The sequence below is a fragment of the Akebia trifoliata genome, chromosome 12 (assembly GCF_017979445.1).
Source record: "Akebia trifoliata isolate Shusen 1 chromosome 12, ASM1797944v1, whole genome shotgun sequence".
Lineage (NCBI taxonomy): Eukaryota > Viridiplantae > Streptophyta > Magnoliopsida > Ranunculales > Lardizabalaceae > Akebia > Akebia trifoliata.
In genome coordinates, this window is record NC_141386.1 from 17,095,920 (window position 1) to 17,114,212 (window position 18,293).

Below are 18,293 nucleotides of genomic sequence, written 5' to 3' on the forward strand. Positions count from 1 at the left end.
ATGGAGAATATTTCAGGGATTATTAAGGGAGAAGATCAAAGTCAGATAGATTTACCACCTGGTTTTAGGTTCCATCCAACAAATGAAGAACTTATAAACTCACTATCTCTCAAAGAAGGTGTTTGATAGTGACTTCAATGCTAAAGCAATTGGTGAAGTGGATTTGAATAAGTGTGAACCTTGGGATTTGCCATGTAAGTCTCCTAAAGAAAACTATATTTCTTCTTCTTTGATAATTATATCCTTATTTTTTAATATATATGTATATATTTTTGAATGAAGGGAGATCAAAAATGGGTGGGAAATAATGGTATTTCTTCTGTGTTAGGGATAGAAAATACCCATGAGTTCAGATTAGAAGAGCTCCTAAAGGAGAAAAAACTAATTGGGTCACGTATGAGTTCAGATTAGAAGGAAAGTTCTCTCCTTACAACCTCCCCAAAACAACTAAGGTAGAGAGATATATCTCCTTATTTTATTTTATTTTTTCCTATTTTAGCTTTATTTATTTATTTATTTATTTTGGCAGAATGAGTGGGTGATTTGCATAATATTTAACAAGTGTTCTGGTTGTAAGAAACCATATGTTTCAAGTCTTGTGAGACTGAACTCTTTAAGTGATGAAATGGTTCATTCTCATCTACCACAATTAATGGATTCTCCAATCTACAACTCCAAGACTAAACTCATTGCATCTGAGACATCTCATGAGACTTGCTTCTCCAATTCAATGGAAGACAATTGTTTCAATCCTCCACTTGTCTATGATACTTCAAATCCTTCTATTATTACCAACCCTTTGTCATCCATTTTCTCTAAAATCTCTCTTCCAAACTCATTTTACTCAACTCAAGATCCTCCAAATTTAGCCAATATACAATACCCAAATTCTGTATTAATGCAAGATCAAGCCATATTGAAGGTTTTATTAAAGAACCAAATGGAGTAGAGTCATAAAGCAGAGAGGGAGATGATTAGTACCTCACAAGAAATAGGGTTGACTACAGATATGAACATTGAAAGCTCATCAATTGTTTCAAATATTAAAATGGGTAGGAATTCTTTTGAAGATTAAGAAGAACCATCTACTTCAATTGGACCAGTTGATCTTGATTGTATTTGGAATTATTGAAAAATTCTATAAAAGAAGAAGAAGAAAACAAGAGCTTCAGTTACTATTAATGTCTAAAATAGATGGTGTGTATAATTTTTATGGATTGAAATAAGATCAAATTAAGGATTTAATCTTACATCTCGAGGAAAAAATCTATGGCTCACTGCCACATCAGCATAGAGTTGAGAGCAATGTGGAACGAAGTTTGTTTGTTTCGACAGTCATTTTGACAGTCTAAAGTCGTCATTTTTTTCGACTGTCTTTTTGATGGTCTAAAGCCGTCGTTGTTTCCGACTTTCTTTGGCACTCGTATTTTAATCACGACTCCTTTTAAAATGACTGCACAAACGACTGTAGAGGTAGTCGTTTTTGTCTAAAACGACTGCTCAAGACAGTTGTTTATCCCTCAATATGACGTAGTATAGTTATCCTTTTTCTGTTTGGAAATGTTTGCATCTATGTTCAAGGCCACTAAACATAAGACTTTTATGAAGACCTTAGTTTAGGAACCAACGTGAAATATTACTTTGAATGTGATATTAGGGGTACAACTTGTTTCGGTTTGATTCAGTTTAAGGTCAAATTGGAACTGAACCAACATAGGTCGGTTCTAGTATTCCAGTAAATATGAACCAAAATAGAGGTTGTTGTTCATTTCAATCAAACTTATTATTTTTAGTGATAAGTTAAATAAAAGGTTAAAATGGGAAAACAAATCTTCGTTCCACATGAACCTTCAACATCTATAGAAGCTTCAGGCTTTTCATGACCTTGGAATGTATTTGGCATAACAGAATTATAGGCTTTCTTTTGTCTATCATCAACATAGGCAATATTGCCAACACATGTAGGTTGTCGGCACGTTGGGCACATAACCCATTTATCTCGAAACTTTCCATGAGAAAAAAATCTCCTCTGTCAATGCAACCAAACCTGCAGTGCAGTAATTAGAGATCATCAGAATGAAAAAGAGACTACAAATCCCTTCTTGTCAACAAGTAATTGTTAGTATAGAAGTGGGGCCAATCTAGTGCCCTAGTTGTTAATGACGTGAAGGTTACAAAGTTAATGTCACGTGTTAAATGTCCAAAGAAATTGTTTTTTGACTACATATATTGTTTGTGAGTATAAAAGTGGAATAATAAAAGAAGATTAACATACACCCAAACCTATGTCAATTGTGGGGAGAAATTTAGAATGCTATATACACTACAATTAAAGGAAACCTAATGAAGAATGCATAAACTTATCACCAAGAGTGAAGACCCATTTAGGTTTCTAAATAAGTATTTGATAAATAACATAAAACTTCACTCACCAAATCCGAGGTGAGTGTTTACATTTGCATATCGAGTTGTTCCAGTGAAATTTTTGTTTTCCCTATAAGGAAAGATCATATGAGCCCTTCACAACAAGTACTCAAAAAAAAAAATAAAAAAAAATCTGTAACTACTGTGGCATGATTGTTGGACGACAACCATTCACAACACAAAACAAATGATATCTCATCCTATTCCTTGAACAAATCAATTTAATAAAGGTTGAGTAAACCACATATCAATATCACATAAAACTCATATAAAGACGAAATTAAAGTGATACAATCTAATCTCACCATTTTATCTATGACTATATTTCCCCTAAGAGTCGTGACTTTCTGACTCTCCCTCTGACACACATCCTGATGTAGCATGGGCTAGAACCATAGAATTTTTCCCTTGGGATACACAACTATACATCTCCATAAATATGTGTGTTGTGTATCCCAAGGAAAAGAATCTATAATTCTAGCACATGCCATGTCAGGGGGGTGTGTCAAAAAATCGTTATTCTTCCCCTAATCATAAGTTCCCAAAAATCTCAGATCCTGAAAATAAGCTATTCAGGCATGATTTTTTTTACAAGTGCAATTCAGACATAATTTGAATGGGTTGGAGGGAAATATGAGCTGATTACGGAACTAGCATAGTTTTTTTAAGCTAGCCAGTTAGTCTTTCCTTTTGCAATGCCCATTTAGTATTTCTTTCCATTACATAAGCATGTAAGCAACAACATAACATTAGCATGTGCACATGCTTCCCATACGAAAACAATTTGGGCATCACATGATCTATGGAATGAACATTGAGATTTCCTTCTAGAGAAAAGTGAGTGTTCTTCAGCATAGGAATAAATTATATCCATCATACGATCCTATGCTTGAGTTTTCCTATTAAAATATGTTGCTGACAAACCCACCTAAGTACGTTTTCTCCATATTTCTTAAAGCTTTATTTCAGCTACTCTACTCCTGTCCTACGTCACGAGATGGAGAGACACTTACTTCAATCTCATTCATCAGTTTCATAGCCTCAATGATGCAAATGACCTGACCTTTCTGGACCTTATCTCCCACCTGAAGAAACACATGCACATAATTAAGTGAAAGATGAACCATAACTGGGATAATAATAAGGAAAGATTAGACATAAGCCTGCATGTAGAACTTCTATACATCTATGCATACAACAAACACATTTACCTTCACAAATGGTGGTTCCCCAGGTCGAGGAGACCGAAAAAATGTTCCCGCCATAGGGCATTTAAGAGGCGGATGTGATGACTTGCTTGTGTTTACAAGGGCAGGTGGAGCTGGAGCAAGAGCTGATGGAGCGGGAGCAATGGCTGGAGCATGTGGCAATTGAGATGGAAGATTGGTCTGAGGCAACGGGATAAAAATAGGAGAGGCTGCTGGTTGCGGCAAAGCTTCCTTCTTCCTTATAATGAGTTCACAGTCTCCTTGCTTTAGCTGTAGTTCCATAATATCTCTTGAATCCACCAGCCTCTCCAGATATAAAAGCAATATTTAATGCAGGAGGGTGATCCAAATTTCATCTGTGCTTACCAATTAATGAAAGAAGACTATAAAACAAAATAAGTGGTTTACACTTACTTTACAAGGTCTGCAACTTGAGTCATGAATGCTTAGATGGATGATGCATCTAGAACGACGTTTTGGGCGTTTGGTTTTTTCCATTGGGTCATTGTTTCCTCCAGATGACAAGACTCTGGCTTGGTTTGGGGTGTTGCAGTGGAATTTGAGGAGTTCTCGGAAGCAATCTTTAATGTGCAAAGAAAAAAGGTTCATGTAGTTAATGTGAGGTTATTACTACATAGTTAATACAGAAAAGTATTAACTTGTAGGTAAAGAAGCAGTCTGTTGTTTGCTGAGGTTTTAGGTTTGTTAGGTTTCAATTTGTTTTTGTTTTAGTTAGATTTTCTTTTTTGTATTAACTATGTAGTAATAACCTCACATCAACAACATATACCCCCCCCTCTCCTTCCCCCAGTTTCAGATTCACTCCTCCACAGCCCTTTACCAAGATAATGTGATAAAGAACCTTTTCCCTACACATTACACATCACATCCACCAAGCAGAAATTGGGTTCCATTTTGCCACCAGACAAACCGCAGCTGTTTATTGGAAGAAAGAAAGACAAAAATTACTAACAAAAACATCTCCAAACCCCCAGCGATCAGCTTAGCATTGTTGGTCTACCCTCCCAAGTATGCTATGCTATAGAGCCCCAATTTTATAGAATAAACGACAAATTGAATTCCAAAAGACAAAATTCTCCCTATACATATGCCTTATTGACTTACTATGAAGTACAAAAAAAAAAAAAAAAAAAAAACAAATTATTTGTGTCAATTGTGAATGAGCAATCTTGGATGGGGGGATTCACTATGGGCTTTGCAACCAACTCAGCTACTACAATTAGAGCTACTACAATCATGAGAGTAGTTAGCTGATTCTTTTGTTCTCTGATTCAAGTATTTCTATTAAGTAATAATGTCTCAACAAACAAAGTAAACTAAACCATGATGATTACAATATCTACTTAGCATTCCTCAACAAAAAAGAAGCACACAAGGATCAAAGCATCACAATGCCTACTGTGATTTTGCTTCAACACCCAAAAACAAGATGAAAAGGAAACCAAACCCAATTCATAAATCTGAATAAAAATAGGAAATGTTCAAGAATGTGTGTGAACACATGAGTTCACTTTTCATGAGTCTACGGATCCCGACCCTTATATAAAGTAACATAAAAATATATTGGGTTGTAATGTAAAAATAATCTGTTATGAATATTTTATGAATTTCATAACATTACCAAATTTTGATTCAAAATGTAAGGGAGTACGTAAATTATATTATGTAGTTAAGGGGCGGATTATTGGGCTTGGTTTGGTTGATATACGAGGATCCATAAATAGACAAATTGGTCCTCCATTATTTGCATATATCATGGGCTGGGTTTGGGTAGAACTCAACCGTAATTGAATCTGGCTGATCAGATCAGAATTGGTTTTGTATCAATCTGATAAAGATCAGATCCGATCCCATGATGGATCTAACCATAACACTCAGATTGGATTGAATCCATTTGATATACAAAATAGAAATAGAACATGATATATTTAAACAAAAACTATATAATTTATTTAATTTTTCAAATTTTATTGGATTGGGACATTGTTTATCCAGAACCAATCCAATAGACTATCAAATCATTTATTATTTGCAACTAAATCTCCGATCTAGATCCAATTTGAACAATTGGGGTAGGGTCTACCTCAAACATATTATTGAGAGAAGTACGATCGATGAATGATAATTAGAAGCTTAATTATTGCTAATGAAGAACGCAAAGATCTTCAATAGTTTTGAATGTTTTCTTATCTATTTTCATGAAATTGGTGTAAGAATTCAAAAATAAAATCCAGAAATCATGAGTAATTGACTCTTACGAATAGAAATCTTTTCAAGTCGAACATATTATTCCAAATGTAGAATATGTATAACAGAGTAATTACAAATCGAACCAAAATTTGAATCAACGCTATAGAAATTAGGATTATACAGTAAAATCAACAAAATATGCAGCAAAACAATATATGAAGAAAAATCTAGGGTTTAGGGATCAATTAAAGACAAAAATTAACTAAATATGTAGGAAAACATATCTTAATTTGAATATCAATTTTAAACAAGATCTTTCGAGTATGACATAAGAGGCAGAGAGATCAGTGAGATCAATAGAGAAAGAGATACAGGCTTGAGATCTGTTTCAAATGAGATTTCGAGTTTCACCGGAGATGAGAGAGAGAGAGGGAGACTGTTCAAGTTTCAGATGAGAGAGAGCATGAGTCAGTGGATAAATGAGTCTATAGTGACGGTCAAAGTTTGACCGTCACTAAAAGTTGTCCCTGTAGCCCTCTTTTCTTGTAGTGTGTATCTCTCCTTATCCTTCACCCATTTTTTCTTGACAAACCTGAATCCACCAAGAGAAAATACAACAGAAGAATTCAAGTTGAATGGGATTAATGTTTGAAGTAAAACATACAACACTAATCTTAAGTGTTTTTTTTTATTTTTTTTTATCAGTAAGTTGAGGCTATAAAGGTCCCCACCCTGATAAAATGAAAGAGGCTAGTGCCGATGAAAACAAACAATGTGATTCTCCAAGAGGACATTATACAATTCCACGGGAACATTTGAGGAATCTAAAACAAAGAAATTCCTAGTTAAAGGACCCTTCCTTGCCAACCAATCATCTGCTCTATTAGATTCACGCCAAGCAAACTCCAACACAATTGATTCAAAGCTCAACATAGCTTTTCTAATCTCTCTGACGAGGCCTGTTAATCTCCATGGCGAGTTCCATTCATCCTAAATACTACCTTGGACAGCCACTAACGAGTCATAAGTGTTATATAGGATAATTTCAAACTAATGACGTACCCCTCATTGCAATAATATCTGAGAGCCTTACCTTCTTCAACCTTTTACCAAAAGGCCCTTGATTTTTTTTTACCCAAGAATCATTTGTCTTCAACTTTGGATTTTTGTATTTGTTTAAGAGACATTCAATTGCCACACCAACTTTTGCTAATGCCACCCCAATTCATGAGTAAATCACCAAAGAATTAGCACACTTGAGGTGGCATTAGCAAATGTTGATGTGGCAATAGAAGCTCTCTTGATGAATAACTAATATTTTATATTGTCTCTCTTCTTAACAACCAATGAGCACAAAATAATCGAGGCAACCCTAGCTTTTCGCTTGAAATTGACAATGAGGGCTCATAAGTCATTTTTTTTAATCTTCGAATGAAGATAAGTGTCATAGGATAAGTCATCAATTATAAAACAATTGTAAGGTATTTATACATGTCAATTTTTGCAAAAACTAGAACCAAATGAATTGACTTTATATTTTAATAATTAACCAAGTTTGACTCTCATTCGATACCTTAAAAACTGAACAAATAATTGGGTAAAAGATTTGTCAAATTAGCCCAACTATGGTTGAATTTGGTTGGAAATTTTGTAAAAATATACATACTTTCTTGGAAAATGATAGAGTCAACCCATGTCAATGTTCGAGTTGTACATGATGATAAAATAAAGAGCAAATGAAAACCTTAGTAAGCAAGGGTTGAACCACAGAGACAACGTTAATCCAAAGTATTTTTACTTCCAATTTAATTCAATTTTAACAAACGATTTAAAAACAATTTGCAAGAGAGGATTTATTTAAAATAAACTACTAAAATAAAAATTTAAGAATATGAGAGAGAGGTGTAGATCAATTGGATCCACCTTCACAAATTTTATCAGTGATTTTTAATTCTCTATTTATCTCGATCCACTAAACAAAGCTAATGTTCGTGGATCGAAAAATCAAGTAGTTAAAATATAAACGAAATCAAAAGTATGCAATAGTTTAGGCCGAGATTATTAGATAATCATTAACTATTCTCTGTAGAGTATGGTTCTTCTTGAACATATCAAAGAAAGAGACCATCAAAACATTGAAAACATTTAATATTCAACTTAATAATAAATACCTATGTTATTACAATAAAACTATTAAATCATTACGACAACAGTAAAACACTGACAAATCTTGCTCAGGATTCCTCAACCGATCTAACAGAAATTTAGTCAATAGTAATCACAAGAACAATAAAGGAAAAATAAAGTAAAGAAAACATAAAAAGGAAAAGAAATGAGAGAAAGAAATTATCTTATTGCTTCTTGACTTGAAACCGGCAGAACCTCCTTACAACTTTCATAAAACTAAAAAAGAAAAATATAAAAACCTAAACTAAAATAATAGAGAAAGAGAAGTTGACTTTTAGGGGAGATTAGAGATCTCAGAAATCTTCGTGATATGATGCCTTCTAGTCTAGTCTCCTATTTATAGAGAAATCAGATTAGGATTTCTTAGATAATTAGGATTTTGGAAAAATCATGTGATTACAAAAATACAAAAGTCCTACATCAATACAAATGTCTTTCAACCGCAAGCTTCAATACAAATCTAGAGGCTTGACTTTTTTCGTTGACCACGCCACCCCGAACAATTCAAAAGTAATAATTAAAATCTAATCTAATTAAAAACCAAACGATTAAAATTAGAAATTAAATCCAAATCGAAATCAAAATAAAATCGACGAACAAATTAAAATCGAAATCAAATTCAAATCAATCGACAAAAAAAATATATCAAATGGGCGATTAAAACTCAAATTAAAATTCGAAATCAAATTTAAAACCAACAAAAATCGAAATCAAAATTAAACCAATAAAATTTAAAACAAATTTTTTAAACAACCAAAATCAACCACTCAAGACGTAATCATCAAAGAATTAACAAAAGTACGAGTAGCGTGGGATCATCCCACCATCATTCTCCAAAAAGGGAATACGTGTTAAATAAAGAAAAAAGGAGAAGGAAAATAAAAAAAGTTAGAAAGAAATAAAAAAACGAAAAATAGAAAATTCGCTTCTATTTAAGAGAGGACTGCTCAAGAGGTTGAAACGGCTTCATCCTCTTTTCTCAACGTCCTTGGGGGCTGTCTTCTTCTCCAACGCCTCTCTCTCAACTCTCTCTTCTCGGGCTGTTCTTGGACGTTCAGACCTGCCCCTTCGGCTGAACAAGCACCCAACTTCATTCCCTCTATTCTTCTCCTCAGCTCTATCTCAACCTCCATCTTCTTCTTCTTCCACTTGTTCTTCCCTGTGTCAACACAGCCATTGAAACAGTCCCTCTCTCCTCCCAAAACGTCCCAAAACAGCAGCTTTTCTTCTTCTCCAAGGTGGCTGCTATCCTCCCCAACGTGGCCGCCTCTTCATCACTGCAACAACTCTCCACAGTCTTCACCTCACGGTCTACAACAGCCCACACCTTCTAAACGTCCCCTTCTCCACTATGTGAAAAAAGCCCATATTTGACGGTCTTAGCCTGTCAAATTTTGAGAAATTTGACGGACCCTCCCGTCAAATATGCCTGTCAAATATTTTCTTGTAGAATTTTTTTTTTTGACGGCCCTAGACTATCAAATTATTGGATAATGAACTTCAAAAAAAATAAAAAAAATTCTATAGAGTATGACCGTCGAATTTGGAAGTTTAACAAATAATAGCATGGTCCTCTAATTCACCAATCACAATAAACGAAATAATAATAAAAAAATCAGAAAAATTAAAAAAGAAAAGAAAAATCATAAAACAAGCTCCAAATTAAGCTAAACAACTCAAAATTCATATTATAAATTTAAATTTCATTATTAAACAAGCTCTAATAGAAGCAATTCGACACTAACAAATGAAATTGAATCACATAATTGCTTACAAATAAAACACGATCAGAAATAAATGATCGTAATGCCTTTCATACCTAAACCCCAACTAGCAACATGAAAAGACCTAAATGCCCCTTGTCTTCAACTAGAATCTGCCCAGAACACACCCATTAACCAAACTTCTCCCATCGCAGCAACGAAAAACACAATCTGCATTAGTACTCAATGCTCACGGCCAACCCAATAATAGACCTCAATAATTTCCACGCTTGAAAACCTACAAATGAACAAGATTTAAATGACATCACTCAATTGAGACAAATATGTAAGTATTATGTTTCCAAATCACCCAACCTTAATATCATGACAGCCATGTCGGAATTCCTCGAGAAATCCAGGATGATGTCTTCAGCCATCTTCTTGGCTTTTCCATATGGGTTGATAGGGACCTGAATACACATGAATAGGTAGAGATATCAGTTGTATTAGAATGCAACTTCTCTATTTTCTTGCCTTCCCAAAAAAGAAAATTTCACACTATCAAAGTCCACGCTATTTTACTGAAAGACATGGCTATAGATAGAACTAAAAGGAAGAACACGACCAATGCAGTCAAGCCCATGTGGTTGGGATAAGTAATAATAATGACGATACCAATATTGGAGTGAGTCCACAACACACAAGTTGTATTTTGAGTATTCACCTGAGGAGTTTGTTCGGTAATGGGCATCTTTTCAGGCTCTCCATATGTTGCACAGGTACTAGAATAAATCAACGTGTTTACACCATATGCTGCCATTGCTTCCAGTACTACCAATGAGTTTGATGTAATATTATGATAATACTTGCAGCAGAGTCAGGAAGTTTATTATGAAGGGCTACTATGCTATGAGATGTGTAGCTTTAATAACTTATTAAAGTGGGCTCAAGCAAAAAACAATGTCAAGACTCAAGTAATCTAATTCTCTTAAAAAATGAGAGAGAGAGAGAGAGAGTTGTTGGATAACATGTGAATCAATTTCCAGGTAAAAAAGGAGCTTAAAGCCACTTCTCTAGAACAATACTAGAAAAAAAGATACATAAAACATTTTTCATATATTTGAAACTAAGCAAAAGATAGTATTTTTATTCTCTTAAAAGTTTTGAATTAAACTTACATATATGTATACTACTTCCTTTTACCAGCTAGGACCCTCTCATTTCAATGGGATTTTGGGATTCTAAACAGAAAAATTTTACATGCACCCTAAAATCAATGAGTGGATTGATTCTAGCTATGCATTAGTACTCAATACTTACGTCCAACCCAATAATAGACATCAATAATTTCCACGCTAGAACACCTACAAATGAGAGAGACAAATGATTCTTATATGCCATCACGAGTCACTTTGTCTTTGAAGATCCTAGATTGCCTTTCCACTGGCTTCAAATGGCAGGGAATAACCTTCTCTCTATAAAATGCTACCTCTAGAATACGACTCACTGCCTACCAAATGTATCAATTTAAATTGCCACTTTGAACAAATCATAAGTTGACTAATAAATTTTCAATCATAATTTATTTACAACAGGTATCTCCTTTAAGTGTATGCCTAACTTCTCTAAGAGAGCTTATATTAGCACACCAACTTTTACTTATAACACACCAAATAAAAGTTTATTGGTGTGCTAAAGTAAAAGTTGGTGTACCAATAGAATCTCGCTTTAGGGTAAGAGATGATAATATGAAAGGAGTCAACATAACAATAGAACTCTAGAGAGATGTTTTGGAGTCCAAAGGTTTTAGAATAAATAGAATCAAAGAAAAAGTATATTGAGTGAAACTTTACAGACTAAACTTCTTACTAAAGGGGAGACAGATGGACCCTTTACACTTAAGAATGATAATATAAGAACTTCATTCTACGGGCAAACGAAGCATAAACCTTTTTTACTGAATTATATGTGGTAAGTAGAAGAAAAATTATCTTAAATTTTCAGATTTCAGCCCAAATAGAACAGTACCAGTCATGCATCGATGATTCAATACAGCTTCTGCAATTGGCCGTTTATGGAAGTCAGGATTCAGCATTGCCTGGTCCAAGAGAACAATTAACGTTAAAGAACTAAACCATAAAAAACTGTTTCAGCATTGTAGGGCATTGAACTGTATGGTCAAGTAGATGGGTAGTTGAGTTGTCCTATAAATAGGTAACGAGTTGTAGCATAAAACAAGCTCCAAGTTTTTGGTAACACTTAGGGTGCCTTTGGGTTATTGCTAATGATACTATTACAAGTCACCTTTCAAGCTATATAAATGAGTCCATACCATTTGCTAGACACTCATCTGCGCTCTCTGCCAATGCATTTGCTGTCATCTGTGATTTGTACAACAAATTCCGTTAGTCAATATATATGTATTGCAAACACTCATAAAAAATTATAAGACAGTATGAAACTTTATATATATATATATATATATATATATACATCTGTCTGTGTGTGTCAAAATCTGACACGTCCAATGCGGAAACTTGACCCTTTTATAAAAGTCCACGCAACATAGATTTAATTGTACTCTTTGCATAGTCAACCATCTAAGGATCATGCTCTAGAGCAGATTTAAAAATTAAAACTAAAAACTTGTTAAATTATAACTTTGAGTGCATGATATGTGAAATGCATACCAATTAAAACCTTCACGTGGTCTTGATCTAACCTGGATAACATAAATCAAACAGGAAATTAGTTTAGAGCCATTAAACAAACAGGAAATCTAATGATCACCTCAACAACCAACCTTTCCAAAATGCCACTTCCATTCCTTAGCTTCCCCTATAAAATCCATGCAACCAATTCTCTCTATATCTTGCATTCTTAACTCAATCCTACTACTTACATATGTTGCCGACATGAACCCTGCAACACACACAAGACACCCACCCAAGCAGATTCACTGTGTCATCGTCATGCTCGTCATGCCAAATCATGTGGCAGTTACACGCGTGCAGAAGCAACACATGATGGCAAGTAGGCAACAATAAATAAGACAAAAGGTCCAAAATAATTTTACTAATGAACAACAACTTCTGACAAGGCAATACTCATGGTTCACAACATTACATGACAAAAAGGACTTGTGCTTGCATAAATATTCAGAACGGAACAATAAAATTTGAACCCAATCGCACTGAACTAAAAGTGACCCAAGTCGAATTAAAAAGTTTGAACACACATGTAGACATAACTGTCCATCCCAATTCACACCAATGCAAATGTGTTGAAGAAACAGTCTCCATATCAACTGCCTCTAATAAACACTTTTACTACAGCTAAAGCTAATGAGGTCATACAATACCTGTTCGCAAAGAAGTGTATTAACAACCCTGTTTTTACCAAATCAATCGGTCAATCCTGTTGTGCACCGGAAAACCCCACCAAAGCTTACATCTTCTCCAAATACGTAAGCACTAAAAAAAGAAAAATTATTTAATTTTAATTTACATGAAGATGTCAACATTGAATATCCATGTGAACTATATTATCTAATCATTTCCAATTAGTGACCTCAAGAACAAACTGTATCCCATCTCAACTGGCTATGAACGATGTGCTGAAAAAGACCAAGTTCACTTTATTCTAGAGTAGATTTAAAAATTAAAACTAAAAACTTGTTAAATTATAACTTGAGCACATGATAGAGTGATTCTTACCTGCTGTGTATTGGGTAGTTGAAGAGGGAGAATTTGGTAGAATGCTGCACATGAAATCTTCAGCTTGTTGTCTGAATGGCTCAAAAGATTTATCCTTGTCAAGCAAAGCTCGCTACACCAATAATAACAAGAGAATGTTAAGGTAATGGCACATGAGTCACCTAAAGAAATAATTCAGTTAACTAGGAACTGACACGCATCGCACAACTATCTTAAGCTAATAGGGTTGTAATCCAAAAGAAGGCCACCAGATTAGCACATGTGCGCAGCTAAGAGTACATATGGCCCCACCCAATGAGGAACAGAAAAAATCATAGCTCATCATAGGAATCAGCTAAACTTATGGGACACAAAAAAACATAGCAAAACAAAATGTGTCTCATTACATCAAAACAAAGCATGCAAAGCAGGGGGAAACAAGGAAATTCATACATTGCATGAAGATAAATACCCAAGCAAACTAAACACAAGCTTAATAATCTAGTTCCCCACATCAAAAAATCAAAGATTTAACAATGCCAATTCAAACAAATAAATGAGGAAATTGAATAAAACTAGAGAAGTTAAATAAATGAGTAAATGATGAAAAATATAACAAATATTAGGCAAAAATAGGAAAGGAAGTTGAAAATTTATGGTAGTGGTTACAGTAATGTCAAGTTTCTAGCTATTATCAGATACGTGTCTCCATAACCTCCAACAAGTTTAAAAAATATAACAAATTAACAGAGATACATTGGCAACAAACTTGAACTACAGTCATAGAAGAAACAAATTTACACTATGAGAATCGAGAATCGAGAATCTTAATTCACTATGATGAGCACCTTTACATTTATGTGCCCTGTGAATGTTTGGAGAGGATTGTCAAGTACCCGTGTCACCATGCTTACATGGTAAATAAACAAAAGTTATAGTTGGAACACCAAGAAAATACTCACTTTCCCAAAAGCCTTCTCAAATGTGGAAACCATTTCAAGCACAAATGTGCCACGCCTAGTCCCCAAATTGTAGGCCGTACACAACCTAAGATGAGCATTAAAACTCAATTACAACTAATACAGTCATATGTACATATACATGGAGGGTTTGTATGAATGCATGAATGTATCTATTGGGAAAAAGAGAAAGGAATCACCTATATTGTCTGTTGCAAATAGCAAACCAAAAATACACCTCCCCTTCATCATCCAAAATTATATGGAACGGATTGTATTCAATCTCCCCATCTTTATAGATTATAGATCATTCTAGAAGCAAGCCATGTTAAAATAAAATATAAAAAGACTCAAGTATTCACATATCATAGTAATGAGTTTGAATGGTGATTGTGGGGCGATAGATCACAAGGTCAACAGACTCCCACGAGGCGTACATAGAAACCAAATATGGAATTGATTCCCTAGCCAAAAAATGACTAATAATACTTTGAAACTATGGTTACCTGTAAGATGATTAATCGTCAATCAACAACTATGCCTCATTTGCAAAGGAGGCATCTGGAATTTTCAACTAAAAGGCTTCTCACTCATTTGCACAAAGTCAAGGATATTGTTGGCCTGACAAATGTTCACAGCTGAGATACAACTCACTTGGCCAATCTCAAAATCTATCACTGATGAAATTGGATGTTGATGCTAAGTTTAAAGAGTATTTCCATATGTCACTTGTTTCTTCATTCAATGCCCAGGTTCAAATGAGCACCTAGAGCTTTTTCATAACTTGCACAATATGATAAATAAATATAGATTTTAGGAATATAAAAAATACTTGTACATCTAATAAAAACATAATCACTTGTATATTCTTCTGACTTTGTCTAATGTGGCATTTCAGAAATGAATAGAAGACATGGTGTTAAAATCATCAAAAGATGGACAAAAAGAAACCATGACCTTCTATGTTTGGCTCAAATCAACATAACTACCAGTTGAAAAAAGTGTTAAAGATTTAAAGTGAAGCTTAACCATAATAACTGAACTACCTATATGACTAAATTGGATTAAAGAAGACTAACAAGGGAAGAAAAAATTATATATTTTTATTCCCAACAGTTCTTTTTATTCTCTTTTATCCATGAAACTAGGCAGATTATACACTTTGATGAAACCTATAACAAAAGTCCAATCTACAATCTACATGACTATGATTTCTCAAGAATCTGACCATCTAATTCAACATTTGGAAACCAAATTCACAGAAGCAAAAAATAGAACCAAAACGATTGCTTTAGAAGATCAACAAACACCTGAAAACACTAAAAGATGTTCATTGTACGACAAAAATTAACCAAAAACGCAACTTTCCAGCTCATATACCTTTAAAACCTCAACAAAACAGAATAATCTTACAATTTCATATCCAAACCCTCATAATCCTCATAGAATCCACCATTAAAACATCAAAATAATACAAAATGACTCACTAAAAGAATCGAAGATATATTGAATCGTAAGACACACTAGTAAACCAACAAATCATCATCGAATTTACAGTCGATTCTCTTCAAATCAAGATTTACAGTTGATCATACCTTGAATAGTGAGAACACCTTAGCAGAAACTCAGCTTCCAATCTAAGACGATGGATTGTGACAGAGATCAAAACCTTAGAGAGTTCAATCTGATTGCGTGAGAGAAATCGAAACCCTAGAGACTTCAAATCCGATTGCGATTGCGTCAGAGAGATATGAAAGTGAGAGATATCTATCGAGGGAGACAGATCGAAAGAGAGATCGATCAAATAGAGTGGGAGATGAGATCTATCGACGGAGATAGATCGAAAGAGAGACTGTGAGAGAGAGAGAGAGAGAGAGATGGAGAGGTCGATCGATCAAGAGAACGACTGTGAGAAAGAGATGAAGAGGTCGATCGATCGAGATAGAAAGAGATAAAGAGCGAGGTCGATCGATCGAAAGAGACTGTGAGAGATAGATATGAAGAGGTCGATCGATCGATGATTGTGAGAGAGAGAGATGAGATCGAGAGACAGATAATGAGAGTGAGAGACCGAGCGCGAGATGGGAAACGTGGTCCGAAGGCCGCGGAATTTTGGCGTTAAAATTTGACGGGCCAGGACCATCAGTTTTTTTGGGTTAAAATTTGGATTTTCACGTAGTGCTCTTTCAATCTCTCAGGCTTCTTTAATTAATCTCTCCCCTTCCTTTGATCTCTTCTCTCTCAGATCTCTTTTCCACATTTTTTTAGCCATTAAACCTGCACTCCCCCTTCTCCATGTGTTTTCTAAGCCATTAAACCTGCTCCTCCTTTTCTCCACGTTTTTCAGCCATTAAACCTGCTCTCTCTCTCTCTTGCACCCACGTTCTGCCCGGCCCCTTCGTGTTGTTGCTACAACATCACTCTTTGGCTCACTACTACAACTCTGACGAGAGCACATCCCTCTTTGCCTGCAACGCCTGTCGCTATCCGTTTATATCTTCACAGCCACAGTGCACACAAACTTTGGAGGTCATACCTGAAGGAATCGACGCCCGATAATTCATTTTATAGGTATGTTCATTGTTGGATTTTTATTTTTATTTATTTTTTATTTTTTTTATTTTTTATTTTTAATTTTATAGTAGGAGGACTAGGAAGGTATTTTTATTTTATGTAGTTTTTGGTGTTTTTATGTCGATAAGATTAGGATAATTTTTATGTATTCGTTTTTATGCTTTATTTGTTATTTTGCACATCGGTAAGATTAGGGAACGTTTTTAGGCATCTCTCTTGTTAGATTTTTTTTATTTTCTTGTTTATGTTCACATGTTAATAGAATTAGGAGGATTATTTTTATTTATTTGTTTATTTTTGCATCTTTTTATGAATTTGTGGTGACATAATCCTTGTGTTTGAGCATGATGGTTCTATATGTTTTCTACGATGAATTTGTGATAAAGACTATTCCACATGATGATATATTTTTTGTATGACGAGTATGTATGTCGTTGAATGATGATTATCGCTGAAGAATTGGGAGGCATATCATTGTATGATAGTTGCTTTGAAAAAAATTGAACGTCACGTATGCTTGCCCGTTTGGGTCGATTTAAGAGTCATTCGAAATTGGAAATTTTGTATACATTGGTGTTTGTCGATCTCTAATTTGGTAAGCATGAAGATGTGGAACTTTTCATTGCTATTTTGTTGATTTCCAATTTGGTAATTTGTTACAAATTCACAATTTTCTAATTCGAAAACTCTTATTCATGATTTTGTTTTGAAAATTCATATTTGGAAACCTTCTAATAGGAGGTTGTATAATTTTCTATTTTGGGAAAGACACATACTTGTAAATTTTCATTTTAGGAATTTCATATTTTGTCAATTTCCCAATTTAGAAGATTTTGCATCCTCATATTTAGAAGGTTCACATTCATGGAAAATTGGGAGTTTCTAATTCGGAAGTTTACATTTTTGAAACTTTTTATTTTAGAAAATGTATCTTTTGAAATTTCTAATTTGGGAATTCAACAAATATTTTTTAATGCTGATTTGGGAAACTTCAGATTCCAATTTGGAAATCCTAATTTCTAATTTGACAGTTTCTATTTTGGACTGTTTGAGAAATACTTGTTGGTGGAATTTCTTAATTGATTTTAGATCATTGAGCTCATCAGGGCTTTTTCAAACCCTTCCATATTTTGTGGAATTCAAAGAAGAATCATGTGATAATTGGGACAGTTTTTAGACATGGGATTTGGTTGGAAAATCCAACATGAATTGATGATGATGATTGGACTGTGACTTTGACCGTAGTCTTTATATGTTGACCATAGGATGATTTTGGATCGTAGTAGAGACCGATCATCTTGATCGGGCGGGTTCAGTGCCTAACACCTTCCG

At 34.4% G+C, this 18,293-nt stretch overlaps 1 protein-coding gene and 2 pseudogenes across 6 annotated transcripts; 1 reads left to right on the forward strand and 2 right to left on the reverse strand.

Moving 5' to 3' along the window:
* LOC147388968 (NAC domain-containing protein 100-like) lies at nucleotides 1-1,223 on the forward strand (annotated as a pseudogene).
* Nucleotides 1,224-3,381: 2,158 nt separating this feature from the next.
* On the reverse strand, nucleotides 3,382-4,138 carry LOC147388969 (biotin carboxyl carrier protein of acetyl-CoA carboxylase 1, chloroplastic pseudogene; annotated as a pseudogene). The gene is made up of 3 exons (XR_015170994.1): nucleotides 4,047-4,138; nucleotides 3,636-3,936; nucleotides 3,382-3,509 (listed from the first exon to the last, which is right to left on the reverse strand). The product of XR_015170994.1 is annotated as a biotin carboxyl carrier protein of acetyl-CoA carboxylase 1, chloroplastic pseudogene (transcript).
* Nucleotides 4,139-9,730: 5,592 nt separating this feature from the next.
* LOC147388970 (uncharacterized) lies at nucleotides 9,731-16,562 on the reverse strand. 5 transcript variants are annotated; one of them, XR_015170897.1, is made up of 9 exons: nucleotides 15,983-16,562; nucleotides 14,391-14,475; nucleotides 13,450-13,561; nucleotides 13,095-13,206; nucleotides 12,537-12,655; nucleotides 12,424-12,455; nucleotides 12,066-12,114; nucleotides 11,762-11,831; nucleotides 10,138-10,203 (listed from the first exon to the last, which is right to left on the reverse strand). XR_015170897.1 is itself a non-coding variant. In XM_086419412.1 (7 exons), exons 1-6 carry the CDS (start codon nucleotides 14,637-14,639, stop codon nucleotides 10,163-10,165), a joined length of 414 nt encoding a protein of 137 aa, XP_086275538.1. In that variant the 5' UTR covers nucleotides 14,640-14,788; the 3' UTR covers nucleotides 9,731-10,031; nucleotides 10,109-10,162. The 5 variants fall into 5 exon arrangements, 2 of the variants coding, with proteins under 2 accessions (XP_086275538.1, XP_086275539.1); XR_015170898.1 differs by lacking the exons at nucleotides 14,391-14,475; nucleotides 15,983-16,562 and adding an exon at nucleotides 14,894-15,372; XR_015170896.1 differs by lacking the exon at nucleotides 14,391-14,475 and having other exon boundaries at nucleotides 10,149-10,203.
* Between the last annotated feature and the right edge of the window lie 1,731 nt (nucleotides 16,563-18,293).